At 53.4% G+C, this 12,332-nt stretch overlaps 3 protein-coding genes across 3 annotated transcripts; all 3 read right to left on the bottom strand.

The window, feature by feature from the left end:
- Positions 1-871: 871 nt before the first annotated feature.
- On the bottom strand, positions 872-3,223 carry AYL99_02908 (hypothetical protein; the record flags this gene model as incomplete). The annotated part of the gene is made up of 1 exon (XM_018834424.1): positions 872-3,223. One exon carries the CDS (start codon positions 3,221-3,223, stop codon positions 872-874), a length of 2,352 nt encoding a protein of 783 aa, XP_018697048.1.
- A 1,912-nt stretch (positions 3,224-5,135) lies between these two features.
- AYL99_02907 (AMP deaminase) lies at positions 5,136-8,433 on the bottom strand (the record flags this gene model as incomplete). The annotated part of the gene is made up of 2 exons (XM_018834423.1): positions 5,136-6,590; positions 6,646-8,433. 2 exons carry the CDS (start codon positions 8,431-8,433, stop codon positions 5,136-5,138), a joined length of 3,243 nt encoding a protein of 1,080 aa, XP_018697047.1.
- A 624-nt stretch (positions 8,434-9,057) lies between these two features.
- On the bottom strand, positions 9,058-11,737 carry AYL99_02906 (hypothetical protein; the record flags this gene model as incomplete). The annotated part of the gene is made up of 3 exons (XM_018834422.1): positions 9,058-10,355; positions 10,405-11,097; positions 11,251-11,737. 3 exons carry the CDS (start codon positions 11,735-11,737, stop codon positions 9,058-9,060), a joined length of 2,478 nt encoding a protein of 825 aa, XP_018697046.1.
- Positions 11,738-12,332: the final 595 nt, after the last annotated feature.

Below are 12,332 nucleotides of genomic sequence, written 5' to 3'. Positions count from 1 at the left end.
TCCAGCGCCTAACAGTGGCTGAGAAGTTGGGTAAGGCTGACTGACAGGGACCATTGGGCGGATCGAACTCTTCTTGTTTTTGTCTGACAGGATGCTTCCCCCCTTTACCGCCGCTATGTCGTCACCTATGCTGCAGTCAGACGAATGTAAGTTGAGCCTCCTACAGCCATTCAGCCAAACGTCTATCTACACAGTAGCGTTGTCGATAAAATCCTTGTCACACAATGAATCTCTATACCCACTCCGAGATCTCCAGAAATCTGGAATCTGCAAGGCTGACCTCTACTCTGTTGGTGGCAACAAACTAGCTATTCGACTATCCCTACCAGAGAACGCACAGTGGTGAGATGACCTACCTGCATACTGTAGATTCGAGTAGATGCTGCGCCAGGTTGAAGAGTGCCCAATTGACCGTTTGAAGAGCCAGTCCTTCCATGGAACCCAAGGGACTATTCCGAGAGAAGATTGTAACTCCCCAGTCTTGCTGCTTCGTTGGTGCTCTCTTCAAGCTGAGAAGAGCTTTGCCCGTCCATATTAAAATTTCTCATCACTCTTCATTTCGTTAAATCATTATTTTGATGTCCGTAGGTAATCCCTATACAGATGTCTGCTTATATCCCCGCAAATGCAAGACAGCCTCGAAGCCTAGGCTTCCAACAGCACCGAAACCCAACACCTGCAACCACAAAGACGAACCGTCGTCTTCTCCACGCTCAATACCCAGGGGAAACCAAACAAGTTCGACCCTCTATTCTCTAAGGTGTCGACGAGACGGCAAAAATGTCAAAAGTCGCTGCCATGACCTGTGGCTGATAACAACAAGATCTTCGCAACCTCCCAGCGAAAAGCCGTAGCCGTAGGAGAACCGAACCTAATGAGCCCAGCTCCCCTTTCTGACCCTTGCCCCCCAGTCCTCGTCGGCGCCCAAACATGCGCGTTTTCGATCTTCCGCGAAGTTCGGGCTCTGCCGGGCCCATTCCCTTACATATAACCTCAACGCCTCCCATCTTTTACACTTGCCGATGACTTCGGCTTCATCCCAGCCATCGCCCTCTGGAGCGCCCACATACCCTTTGGCATCAACGTTATGATCGTCTTTGCGCAGTTCTTCGATAGGAATGCGAGAAATCTTGCTGAGTTCTTCGTCAAACATATGTGCGAGGCTGGGGTACCCCAGGCTCAGGTAGTTGTATATCTGGGTGATTACACGGTTGGGGAATTCCTCCTCGATTTGTTTTTCGATCCGCAGCTTTTTGTCAATGGTGCTAGTGAACGGATCGTCGCCGTCTTGGCTACGGGGCGGGGTCAATGGAAGAAAGCTTAGACCTGACAGGTGTTGGCGGCGTCGGCCAGGGGTCTGATATCCCCGACCGGGAGTGCTGGCTTCAAAAGGATTGTTCCTTTCCCCTGCTGGAGTGACAGGGGAAGGTGTCTGAATGCCACTGCGCAGGCCGTCCTGTGGACTCCTAGGTTGCCACAGTCCAGCTTGACACATGCCCATCCACAGCCCTTCGCCAGCATTGTTCTCACGCTTCTTGTGTGGTCTCCAAAGCTCAGGGCTGCTGGGTTCCGTCGACTCATCGTCACTTTCCGCAGTTCTAGGTCTTGGAGGCTGATCAGGGTCGCAGCGCGTCATTTTCGGAGAGATGGTGAAGGGGAAGACGAGGTCACTGCCCAGCATCGGAGGTGACGCAGCAGCCCTCATACGGGCCATTTCAGGGTCTTCCTCCTCTGCCCTGGGTTTCTTCATCTTCTTCAAGCCCTTTGCCTCCAATGCATGCCGGGTTGCCAACGCCGCGGCACTGAACCGACTCTGCCCGGCGGTATCGGCCTTGAGCTCTCGTTTCGCCGCTTCTAGCTGCTGGTGATGTTTTCGCATGTTCTCCATCTCCAAATTCAACTCTGCCGCCGACGACCGTCGGAAGGTGCGTGCATCGGCCCCCTTTTCGCCTTGAAACATTGGCACCGGCAAAGGACCATCCTCTTCATCTTCGCGTGAGATGGCAAAGTGGTCTACAGGCTCATGCGGCCGTTCATTGATGTAGGCGGCCATTGCCTGCTCTTCTAGTTCCTTCTCGCTCACCGTCTCGGCAGCCAAGCGTAGCACATATTCGGTATAGCTGTCCTTTGCACTGGGAGCTGGTCTCTTCGCAAATGATTCCACGGACGAAGGTGAGTCGCTTAGCGAAGGTGCTTCGGAGCCTTCATCTTCTGAGGTGGACTCTATTATAGGTAGGTCAGGAATGGCGAATGAATGCTGGCGTAAGGCCTCTGGCTGCTTTCGGGCGAGAGCCGCCGCAGAGAAGCGCGATTCTTCAACCCCGGAACTGTCTACCGTCTGTTCTTCCTCCGCTGGTGACGGAGAAGGCTCTCGTCGACTCGGTGAGGGTGATGGCCTGACTTCGGGAGTAGAAAGGTGGACACGTCGATAGGAACCTTTTGCAGTCTCTAATAGCTCTGGAGAGAATTTGCGGGGTCCGGATGAAGCTCTACTAGAAGTAGTGGAATCGCCGGTTTTCTGAGGCTCGTCGTCCAGCTCTTCTGGGACAGGGTCGCGTCTTCTTCTCGTGGTTGTAGTAGTTTCTATGGGCTCCGGGACGAACTTCCGACGAGGACGGCTCGAGGTTGTTTCTTCTTCGTCCTGGGGTTTCTTCTCCTTGGAGCTCCTTGTCGTCGTCTCAACCGGTTCTGGGGCAAACCTCCTTCGCGGTTTGGCCGTCTCCCCTTCCTGGACGCTGCCTCTGTCCTTGCTGCTCCTCGTACTTGTTTCCACAGGCTCCGGGGCGAATTTCCGTCTCGAGGACCGAGTACTCGTTTCCACGGGTTCAGGTACAAACCGTCTGGGTCCCGCAGAAGCACCGCTTCTGTGTATACCTGAATGGGAGGCAGAATCGTCGGGCGATGTGTCGGCATTTATACTGGATTCATTCGTAGAACCGCCACCAGTCTCCTTGGCCGTTGTCGAATCTTCTACACCGTCCACGATGTTCTTCTTCCTAGAACTCCGAAATGTCTCTTCCACCGGCTGAGGCAAGAACCTGCGAGGTTTGGTCTGAGGGGAAGGCATGGAGGATGCGGGATCTGAAGATGAGGTGGTTATACTTGTAGCAAGTGTGGGCGAGGGGTGGTCTGACTGGCTGCGAGCTGATCTTGAGCTTCTGACGGTGGTCTCGACGGGCTCGGGGGTGAATCGCCTGGGTGGAGGCGGGGAGGTCGAAGTCATGATCTAGGCCGTGAAGGAGGCGAATGCTTGTCTCATTTCAGACAGCCCATGTTTTGCTCAGGTTCCTTTCTCGGAAACTGACGGTTTGCCTTGACTAGGAGCACGCGAGCATGGGAATGCAGCGAGCCGTCAAGGATGCGAGAGGGCCAGGAAATGCGGGGGCAACGTCCTCTAGGAGGAGTAATCGGGTATATGCGGAGGACGTGATGGCTGTAGAAGAACTCACGCGAGAGATGGGATGTGATAAGGCGGCGGCGGCGGCGGCGGCAGACGAGGAGGATGAGGAGGAGGAGAAAGGGATAGATGGAATGAAACGAACGAACGAAAGCGGACAATACAATAAGTTTCTCTGACGATTCTGATCTGGCAGGGGGGGGGAACCTTGACTCGAGACACAACAAGTCTGAACTCAAACATGCAGGACGGGGCGTGGGATGGTTGTTTTTCTTTTCTGGTTCAAAGAAAGCAATGATGGAGGGTCGAACAGGGAGCAGCTGTTTTGGAGAACCGATCCAGGAGATGGAGAAGGGAGATGGGAATGGAATGATACGAGGTACGAAAAGATACAGTGCCACCAGTGATCTTACGCTGTGGCTTTTGGTGGGATGAGCACGAGCATTGTGTACACACTGCACGCACTGCACGCACTCTGTCCCTTGTACCAAGCGAAATGACGATGACGACGTGTTGGGCGAGACCGGTGAACCACGGCTGCAATGACCAAATTACACGAACCAACCACCGGCACCCACTGGGGGCACTCACTGGCTGGGTGACTGGGTTGCCGCTTGGGGGGCGTGGCCTTTAACTGGATCTGCACTGGTGAACCTGTAGGTGGCCCGTAGGTGACCCGAACCCTCGCCCAACTTCCCCAATTTAGGGGCCAGCGGAAAGCCTTAATTCTGAGGGTGCCTGGGGCCTCACCAGCCCTGAGGCACTGGGCTAGTGGGCTCGACTCCACCACTAACTTGCGGTCGCCCGGTCGGAGGGTAAATCAACCTCAGCAACTCGTCATCGACGCAAGTTGTCTCATCGCCGTTATGGAGTAGTACTCATGTTCTCCGCTACTCTGCTCCTCACCGAACACAGCGGTCTGATGCCCCAGACTCCAGATCGACAAGACGACTGACTATACTGTCCATGCGAGGGGACTGACAAGCTTGCGGAAGGCAGCGCCACTGGAGACTCGACCGCCTCTGCGCAGAAACGGGTATCGAATCAATGTGCGCCATTGGCGTCGCGTCGGTCAAGACATGCATTTCAACACTTCTTCTTTTGCCATATGATTATCCAACAATCCAGCTGATGCCTCCCAGTGCCAGAATGCCATGCCCTGAGTCAGCTTTCTCGGGCTGATTCACCCGAGTTGGCTTTTCCTCTTTGCGCATCTAGATCATCGCTCCAACCTCGTCGCTCCATTAGCAAGCAAGCCGCTGTGAACTCGAGGGCAAACGAACCCGACCTACAGACACTACTTCCCCGGATTTCGGGCCTGGAAGGTCGCGACATGCGTTATTGGCCAGCGGCGCCCACCGCTCCTCTCGATCCAAATCCATCCGTGTCCGCTGTCACCCGACTTCTCCCGAACCTGTCAAGGGTCGAGCATGAGATCCATGCGCCCTGCCGCAGCTATCCATGCACACTCCTGCGAGGAGATCTACGTTCAGTCGTGCTTCCTCCCGCGCGGGCATCAATAATCTCAGGCAGGCTGCAAAGGACAGCTGCAGGCATAGTACGATGCAGTCAGGGGGGATGCTACCCCATATTTCAGGGTTGAGGAGCAAGGTCTGAGAGTACTTTGGATGTTCTCAACCAGTCATTTCCAAAGGCGGTCAGTCTACGCAGCAACCCTCCATCACGTCCTACATGCCAAAACCCAGACATTGTTGAGAGACACTGTGCGTGCCCCAAATCAGCTGTCATCCTGCTCCATCTGCATCTCCCTGTCCTCCCTCAGTGTGATCTTGGCGAGCCCGGGCTCCAATTGTAAGCTGCTGGCCATGTCCGACGAGTGCTGGCCCGTGCCCTCCGAATTACCAGAACCAACACGTAAACTGCGTCTCCTCTCTCGTTGGTGCACGATGCCCGGAAACACGCGTGGCTCTTGGCCCGAGATATGTGCGTCCGCAGGGTTCGACGTCGCTGGATATAGGACGCTCGAAGTCCTTCGTAGCCGGGTGGGTGAAGTATTACCCGCAGGCATATTCGTGTTTGACTTGGACAGAGCTGCTTCCCGCTCTCTCTCTCTGGCTTGCTGAGCAGGAGCAATTGAATCAGCCACCGCCAATGTCGCATAGTATTGTTTCGGACTCTCCAGACCTCGGTATATCTCGTCCACTGGCGTAGCTGGATCGGAGGGATCGGGCAAGTCAGGGGTACATCGATCAAAATGACTGTAGTCGTTGGTGTATTTCGCAATGAACGCGTGCTCGGCCTTCAATGTTTCGTGTCTGAATGCTTCTCGGACGTCGGGCACATTGCACTTGGCGACATCATTGCCCAGCACGCCTGGCAGGTAGCAATACTTACCCAACCAGCGTTGTTTGAGCGACAGCTCGAAGCCGCATTGATCGACTGAGTGTTTGGCCAGTTCGCACATGTCGACGGCGGAGAGCTTGTAGATCTGTGCGGCAACGGAGTATTCCTCAATCAGGGGTTCCTTGGTGAAGGCGAATTGTAAGGGGTCATCCGTCGAAAGAGAGACGTTGAGACCCTTTTTGAAGTAGCTGATGAAGGGGTTACGGTCGTAGGTCAAGAAAAGCGCGTTGTTGCTTAGTGGGGACATGGCAATGCCAATCTGCTCGAGGTAAAAGCAGTACTGCAACAAGGGGACTTTGCGCAAGGTGATCCCGTGGCTAATGCTGTGACAGCATAACAATGCGGCAGCCAGGTGATCCGTATCACCTGCTTCGCCGCAGTGAGGACGCAGGAGGAAGGTGTTAAAGTTTCTCCTTTTGCGCCAGGCATTGAGAGAGGTCAGATTTGCGAAAAGGTAATAGATCCAGTATCCATATGGTGGGTTCTGCTTGGTGTTCCATTCCTTCGCCGCAGGGTATTTGCGGTACAGCCGTCGTTCCACCTTGCTCTCATCGTCGACACTATCGAAGCCGATCACCCGTTGGAGGAAGACGTGAAGCTTGGGATGCGTGGAGGGATCCTGTGTTACTTCGAACAGAGGCTGGAAGATGTTGCGGAGGAGTTCTTCAAAATCTTCCATGGTCTTCAGAGCTTTGTACAGGGCAAACAGTCGTGGGATCTGTATGAGCCATCGGACATTGTGAGAGAACAACTTGTTGTCGACGACCCATGCAGCTAGGGTGTCCCATTCGCTGATATGGCGTCCGTAAATGCTGATTCGCCACTCAACCTGTTCACGCATGATTAGTCCACGAGATAGCGGCCACTGCAGATGCTTTCCTTACCATTTGATACTTGCTTGACTCCAGATCAGTAATAACCTCGCGGGTGATCTCAGCAAGATATCTCCCCTTTATGAAGTTGTCCGTCTTGAGAAAGATATCCCTAAGCCGCGACTGTCCGATTGGATTATACTTCAAGTTGAATTTGTCGAAGCGATGGAACGAGTCCGTATGCGCGTGCATATCAAGAGTGTCAATGCTCAGATCGTAGGCGGTGAGATTGATGCTGTCAAAGACCTCCTTCAAGGTCAATTCTTTGCCATCACGCTCGATGACTACTTCGTCAGGGCATTTCTTCATCTTGCTCTTGATGAAACGTAACAGATGCTTCTGGTTCATGCACGCAGAATGATGCACGTGGGTATCCACTTTCCTCACGTTGTAAAAGTCCCGATGAGGCACCTTCTTTGTGTCTGCTACCTCTTCATACTCGTTCAAGAGAGTGTACAGATTGTATCGCCCTTCCAGATATTGCAGGCGGCGGTAGGCAAAGCTCTTCGCTGGCCCGTCCGAAGCGATGTCGAGGATTGTGTCCAGCGCCACATAATAGTCTCGCAGAGTCGGTACGTCGGCGATAGGCTGGCCGTTCTCATCGTAGACCTGATAGACACTTCCGGCGTCCATCTCGAAGCGCAAGCTCTTGGCTTGCTTTCCCGGAATAATGCATTCGCTCAAGTCGAAATCCTCGCCGATGGCGTGGCCAGGCTTCCTCGCCTTTTTGGCGCTGGTGGGTGACGGTGGACCCCGGTCAGAGCCAGCCTGACTTGCATTAGTCGGCCACATGTTCAACTCACCTCCACTTGCATTTCGAGCCCGCATGTCGATCATGTACAGACTGCTCGAGGTGCTGTTGGGAGGGATGTAGTCCTGAGGTGGTTCCCGAGCCTTTTGCTCGTTCCACACCGGGTTTGGCGGAGGTGGATATATCTCCCAGGTTTCTTCGTCCTTGGGATTGACCCCCGGACACTGCATTGAGACTTTGAGATACTTCTGCCTCAAATCCAGCACTGTCTTGATCTTGTCACAAATCGAGCGCACTTCACTAATGATCGATTCATCGCTCGTGGCGAGCCCACCAGGGCCAGATCCCAGACCCATACCGGCGCCAGCACCATGCATACCTTCATGTGCCAGCAGAGGATCCTTGAACTCGTGCGGAAGGCCCGGGTGACGTTTGTGATCCCGCGCAGCGGCATCAGCAAGCAGCGTCGGATCCGGGCGCATCTCTTGAAGGTTGCCTGCGTGGGTTTGCAATGAAGGAAATGATTCCTTGCTATGGTTGAGTTGGAAGCCACTGGGCCCAGCGCCACGTTGAGAGACGCGAGACTGTCTCGATGCCATGCTGGGAGTCCGCTGTAGAGTTCCCACTTCTCCATCCATGGCAGAGTTGGGCATGGTGTAGGACTTGCCCAACATCAACGGACTGCCTAGATCCTTCTCAGATTTAGTGTCCAATCGATGCCGCTGATAGATAAGTTTGGCATCGGCGTAGGTGTCTCGCTTTTCGGCGGCATAATGATAAAAAGGATGGGGCAAGTGTTCGTCTTCTGGAGCTCCTTCTGAGGAATCTGTATAGTCTGATTCAGGCGCTTCGACTGTTCCCGTCCCTTTCTCATGCTCCTCCTCGTGTGGTTGCTTGGATCCTCTTCGGGTCGAATTCTTTCGGGAGCGCGGGGCATCTTGACTCCCTTCCACCCGTGACGACTTCCAGTCGTATACGTCTGCTTCTTCGTCCGAGTCAGTTGTGCCACCATGTTGCGTATGGTGTAGTGCAGTGCTGCGGCTATCCATGGCCACCCTGTTCCAGTCCGTGTTGTTGACGTAGCCACCCTTGTCAGTCGAGAATGGAGTCAACTAGATTCTATATTTTCTTCCTTAGGCCCCCAAAGACAGAGCAGAGAGTACACAGAGATTCATAGACTCCTAATCAGCAAATTCAAGCAACGATAATCTGTTGTCCAGCAATGTTAGGTCAGGAACGTAGCACAGAGTCGAGGCAAAAGGTGTTGTAATACTAGTGGAAAGCTTGAAACCCTTGGGCGCGGAATCTCTTGGCGAGGCTTTTGGCACTAGCGGCTGCCAGGACTTACTAAGTCGTCGGGTTCCTCAGCGACTCTAATTGGACCCGTTTCAACTGCTTGCCTCATTAATATACCATTGTCCATGGCACCTTTGCTAGCCGCGGGCAAACTTCTATATACGAATATACCGCGACACGCTGGCTGAGCCAAATGCTAGTAAGACAAGTGTCGATCTCCCGAACAGATCCCTATTCAGTCCCATGGGTATTGACCCTCGAATGAAGTGGTCTGCGTCCCCAACGGCACATATAAAAACGCACATAGCCCAAACACCACCCAATGCACGCTGGCTAACAATACAAGAACCAGGCGTCACCGCATTCCCCAAAAGAATTCATTTCGATCCGTTCAATGCCTCACAAATCGCCTCTATCAGCCACTTTTTCCCCGTGTAGGAGGAACATGCTTGCTTAATCGAGGTCAATTCAGCGCTGTCGACGTTAATATTGGTGCCACCGACATCAATGCTGTCAGCCACGGCGTCATCTGAGAAGACGACGGCCGACCCTTTGCCCGGCGTCGAAGTGGGCTTTGACGCTTTCGTTGAACTTGGAGGTGAGTTGGTCCCTGTCTGTTTCGAGTTCGGTGCAGAATTGCCCGGGGGCAGTGCTTGAAGGGGTTTGCCTTGCAGCTGCCAACCGTTGACCGTCGCTCTCGCGTTCGCCGGCGGGTCTTGCGGCCCCAGTCCAGGGGCCTTCCACCCTCCCGAGATGCTGGTCGGATGTCCTGTGCTGTTTGCGACACAATATTTCGAGTTGAACTGCGTTCCTGTTCGCTCTTGAAAAGCGATAGTGGCCACTCGTGACCAGGTGAAGGTCGGGTCATACATCATTTCTCTCGTATACCAGATGCGACAGTCAGCTGCTTCGTACACAAATTGAAGCGGCGTTTCGGTTTCGTCGCCCATCCGGAAATGGTTGCGTCCATTTACTCCACCACCGGACTGGCCGATTTCTCGTAGCACCGGCTCGTAGGTGAAGTTCTCCCAGATTGTGCCGTTTGCCAGACTCAAGTATGTGTTGTTGGGACTGTTGAAGAGATCGACCCAGATCCCTGCTACATTGTCAAATTCAAAGATCTGACTGCCTTTTACACCGCCAATCGCTTGCATTGGGCCTGTTTGTGGGCGCCCACCCACTGTAATAAATTGCACACCGGCGAAACTTTTCAGATATTCTGAGAACACGGTGCAAGTGCTTGCACAATAGCCGTCAGTGAGCACAATGATATCCTGTGCCGCAAAGGGTTGTCGGAATCCGGTACGGTTATTCGTTCCTGTGATGATGATACCGTTCCCTGCAAAGTCTGAAGAACTTGGATCCGTGTAGTTGTTCTGGAAGAAGGCAGAGAAGTTGCCGGCGTTCGCTGGGTAGGGGCCATAGAATGTCTCAAAATCAGGGAAATCGTAAAACTGGTAACTGACGACAGACTGAAACGCCATTGGGGAGAAGTCATTCAAATCTTCCAACAGGTCAGCGATGTCGGAGTCTTTTTCAGCGGCCTCGGCCATGGCCGACGCAGCATTGCCCAGGATCCAGAAACCAAGATGGTCTCGCATGTTCGACTTCGAGTTAGGTGCGATGGATGGAAAGAGTTGGGCAAAGGTGTCGGTCCCAAGGTCGATGAAGCCACCTGGATTCAGTCAATATCTCTGGAGACTTAGCCACGACAAAGTACTGACCTCCATTGCCCTGAAGATCGATCACTAACTTCCTCTTTCCGGTCTTGACCGCGGCATCGAGAAACTTTTCTACCACGGACTGAAACTCCCTCTCATAACTTAGCGAATCATCGCTTTGCGACTCAAATCCTTGGATTTGAAGGACAGCCACATCGGTAAGGCCAGTATCATTCAAATAATACCCGGCAACCGAGCCATCGCTGTGCTTTATTACTGGATATGGATAGCCTGGAATGGTCGGTGAGCTTGGGGGGGCTTGCGTTGTTGCAGGTGCCTGTGAGGTGGTGGAAACTGCACTGCTGGCAGTCGTTGTAGTGGCCGTCTCAGCTAAGGTCTCCGTCTCGAAAGCACCGGAACAGAACGAGGAGAAGGCGTCCTCTCCCGTTTGGATGCCATCCAGATCCGCATTGACGATAGCAAGGTTCGGATATGTAAAAGTAGTCCCATTTGCGAACGTTATGTTTGTTGAAGGCCCTGGGTAGTACACGGGGTCCTGGAATGCGGGAGCCCACGATTGGGTTAACGAGGGAAACAGGACGTTCCATAGGGCATCTGGGTCCTGAAAACTCCCCACCATGGATTGGGTCAACAGAAAGGTCACGACGTCAACACCGTCTATGCTGGTGACTGGCGAAGGCGCGTATCCGGTTACGGGAACCGTATTGCCTGCATCATCGAGCACCGTAAGATCATCTGTCACTTGTTAATCAAAATCCCCATAGCTGCACCGCTCGACGTTGCACTTGCCTATCAAATACAGTTGGGGAGTCTCCACCCCATCTGAAGAGACAGCAGCCAGGCCATTCCCAGCCGTGCGCTTAAAGATGAAGGAATACATTAAATCACCATTCCACGACAGGTGTCCATCACGCGCCGTCGTCAAAAAAGCCGTGAGGTCGACCTGAAAGTCATATTCGCTCTCATACCCTCCCGCCTCCACCTTTTTCTTTATAGTGTAAAACTCTCCATCAAAATCCAAGGCAGGATACAGGTAGCCGGGTGGGGGGTTCAGCAGATACGCTTTGTCACTCTGAAACTCCAGATACGTCTGCAGAGAGTTCAGGAGGCGCATTGCAGGTTCTTGGTAGTTCGGGACAGATCTCATGCAGTCGTAGGCGAGCTCGGCGGGCACATATACCCGCGTAGCTTCAGGCTGGTCAACCAAATATTGACTCGAAGCACTGGACGCTTTCGCACATGCTGATGCGAGGGGTGAGGTTCCCGTTGCTCGTGGTAGAAGAGCCTTCGGAGGAGAGGTGATGGAGATAGCATTGGTGGTAGCCTGAATCAAGACGGCTGCAAGAGCGCACGTTTTCCAGGCGCTCCTTGCCATGGATGCTGATGTTTTGTTGTTGGTATAAAGAGCGTGGGAATCGGCTCGTCCTCGAGGCGAGCTCAGGCTCGGTGCTGTTCAAGACGAAGCTACCCGTACAAAAGAGAGGAACAGACTCCGGAGTTTTGAAGGCAAAGCAACATGCATCGCAGGTAAAGGGCTACCTTCGATGTAATAGTAAGGTATGGAGCATCCACCAGGCAGATCTCGGCCCTTTTTTCTGCGCGGCGGAAAAACGCTCAACTTTCATAGATCCGAAAGGATCAGAGGGTCGAAATCATGTATGGCCAGAACGAGGCATCAGAACTACCTCTCGGATGCGTCCTCTGCCCTGGAAGGATTCAAGGATGGTCTCAGTGAGCGCGGAATTTCCCAAGATTCGGACTTACTAGGTACGCAGATGCTGCGGCTGAGCCTTGACCCCCAAATTTGGACACATTCAGCCACTAGCCCCATTATCGCTTGTCCCTTAAGCAGATCCACACTCTTTGGGGGCTGAGTGAACGATCTGTGGAGATACGCAGCGTCACTTTGCCCTTTCTAGAAAAAGATTCGAGGGCATAATATCAGAATACCGCACAACTCGTACGGCATT

This window comes from Fonsecaea erecta, assembly GCF_001651985.1.
Source record: "Fonsecaea erecta strain CBS 125763 chromosome Unknown Scaff2, whole genome shotgun sequence".
In the NCBI taxonomy this organism is placed as follows: Eukaryota; Fungi; Ascomycota; class Eurotiomycetes; order Chaetothyriales; family Herpotrichiellaceae; genus Fonsecaea; species Fonsecaea erecta.
Note: the sequence above shows the minus strand (reverse complement) of the source record. Positions and strands in the feature narration are given on the sequence as shown.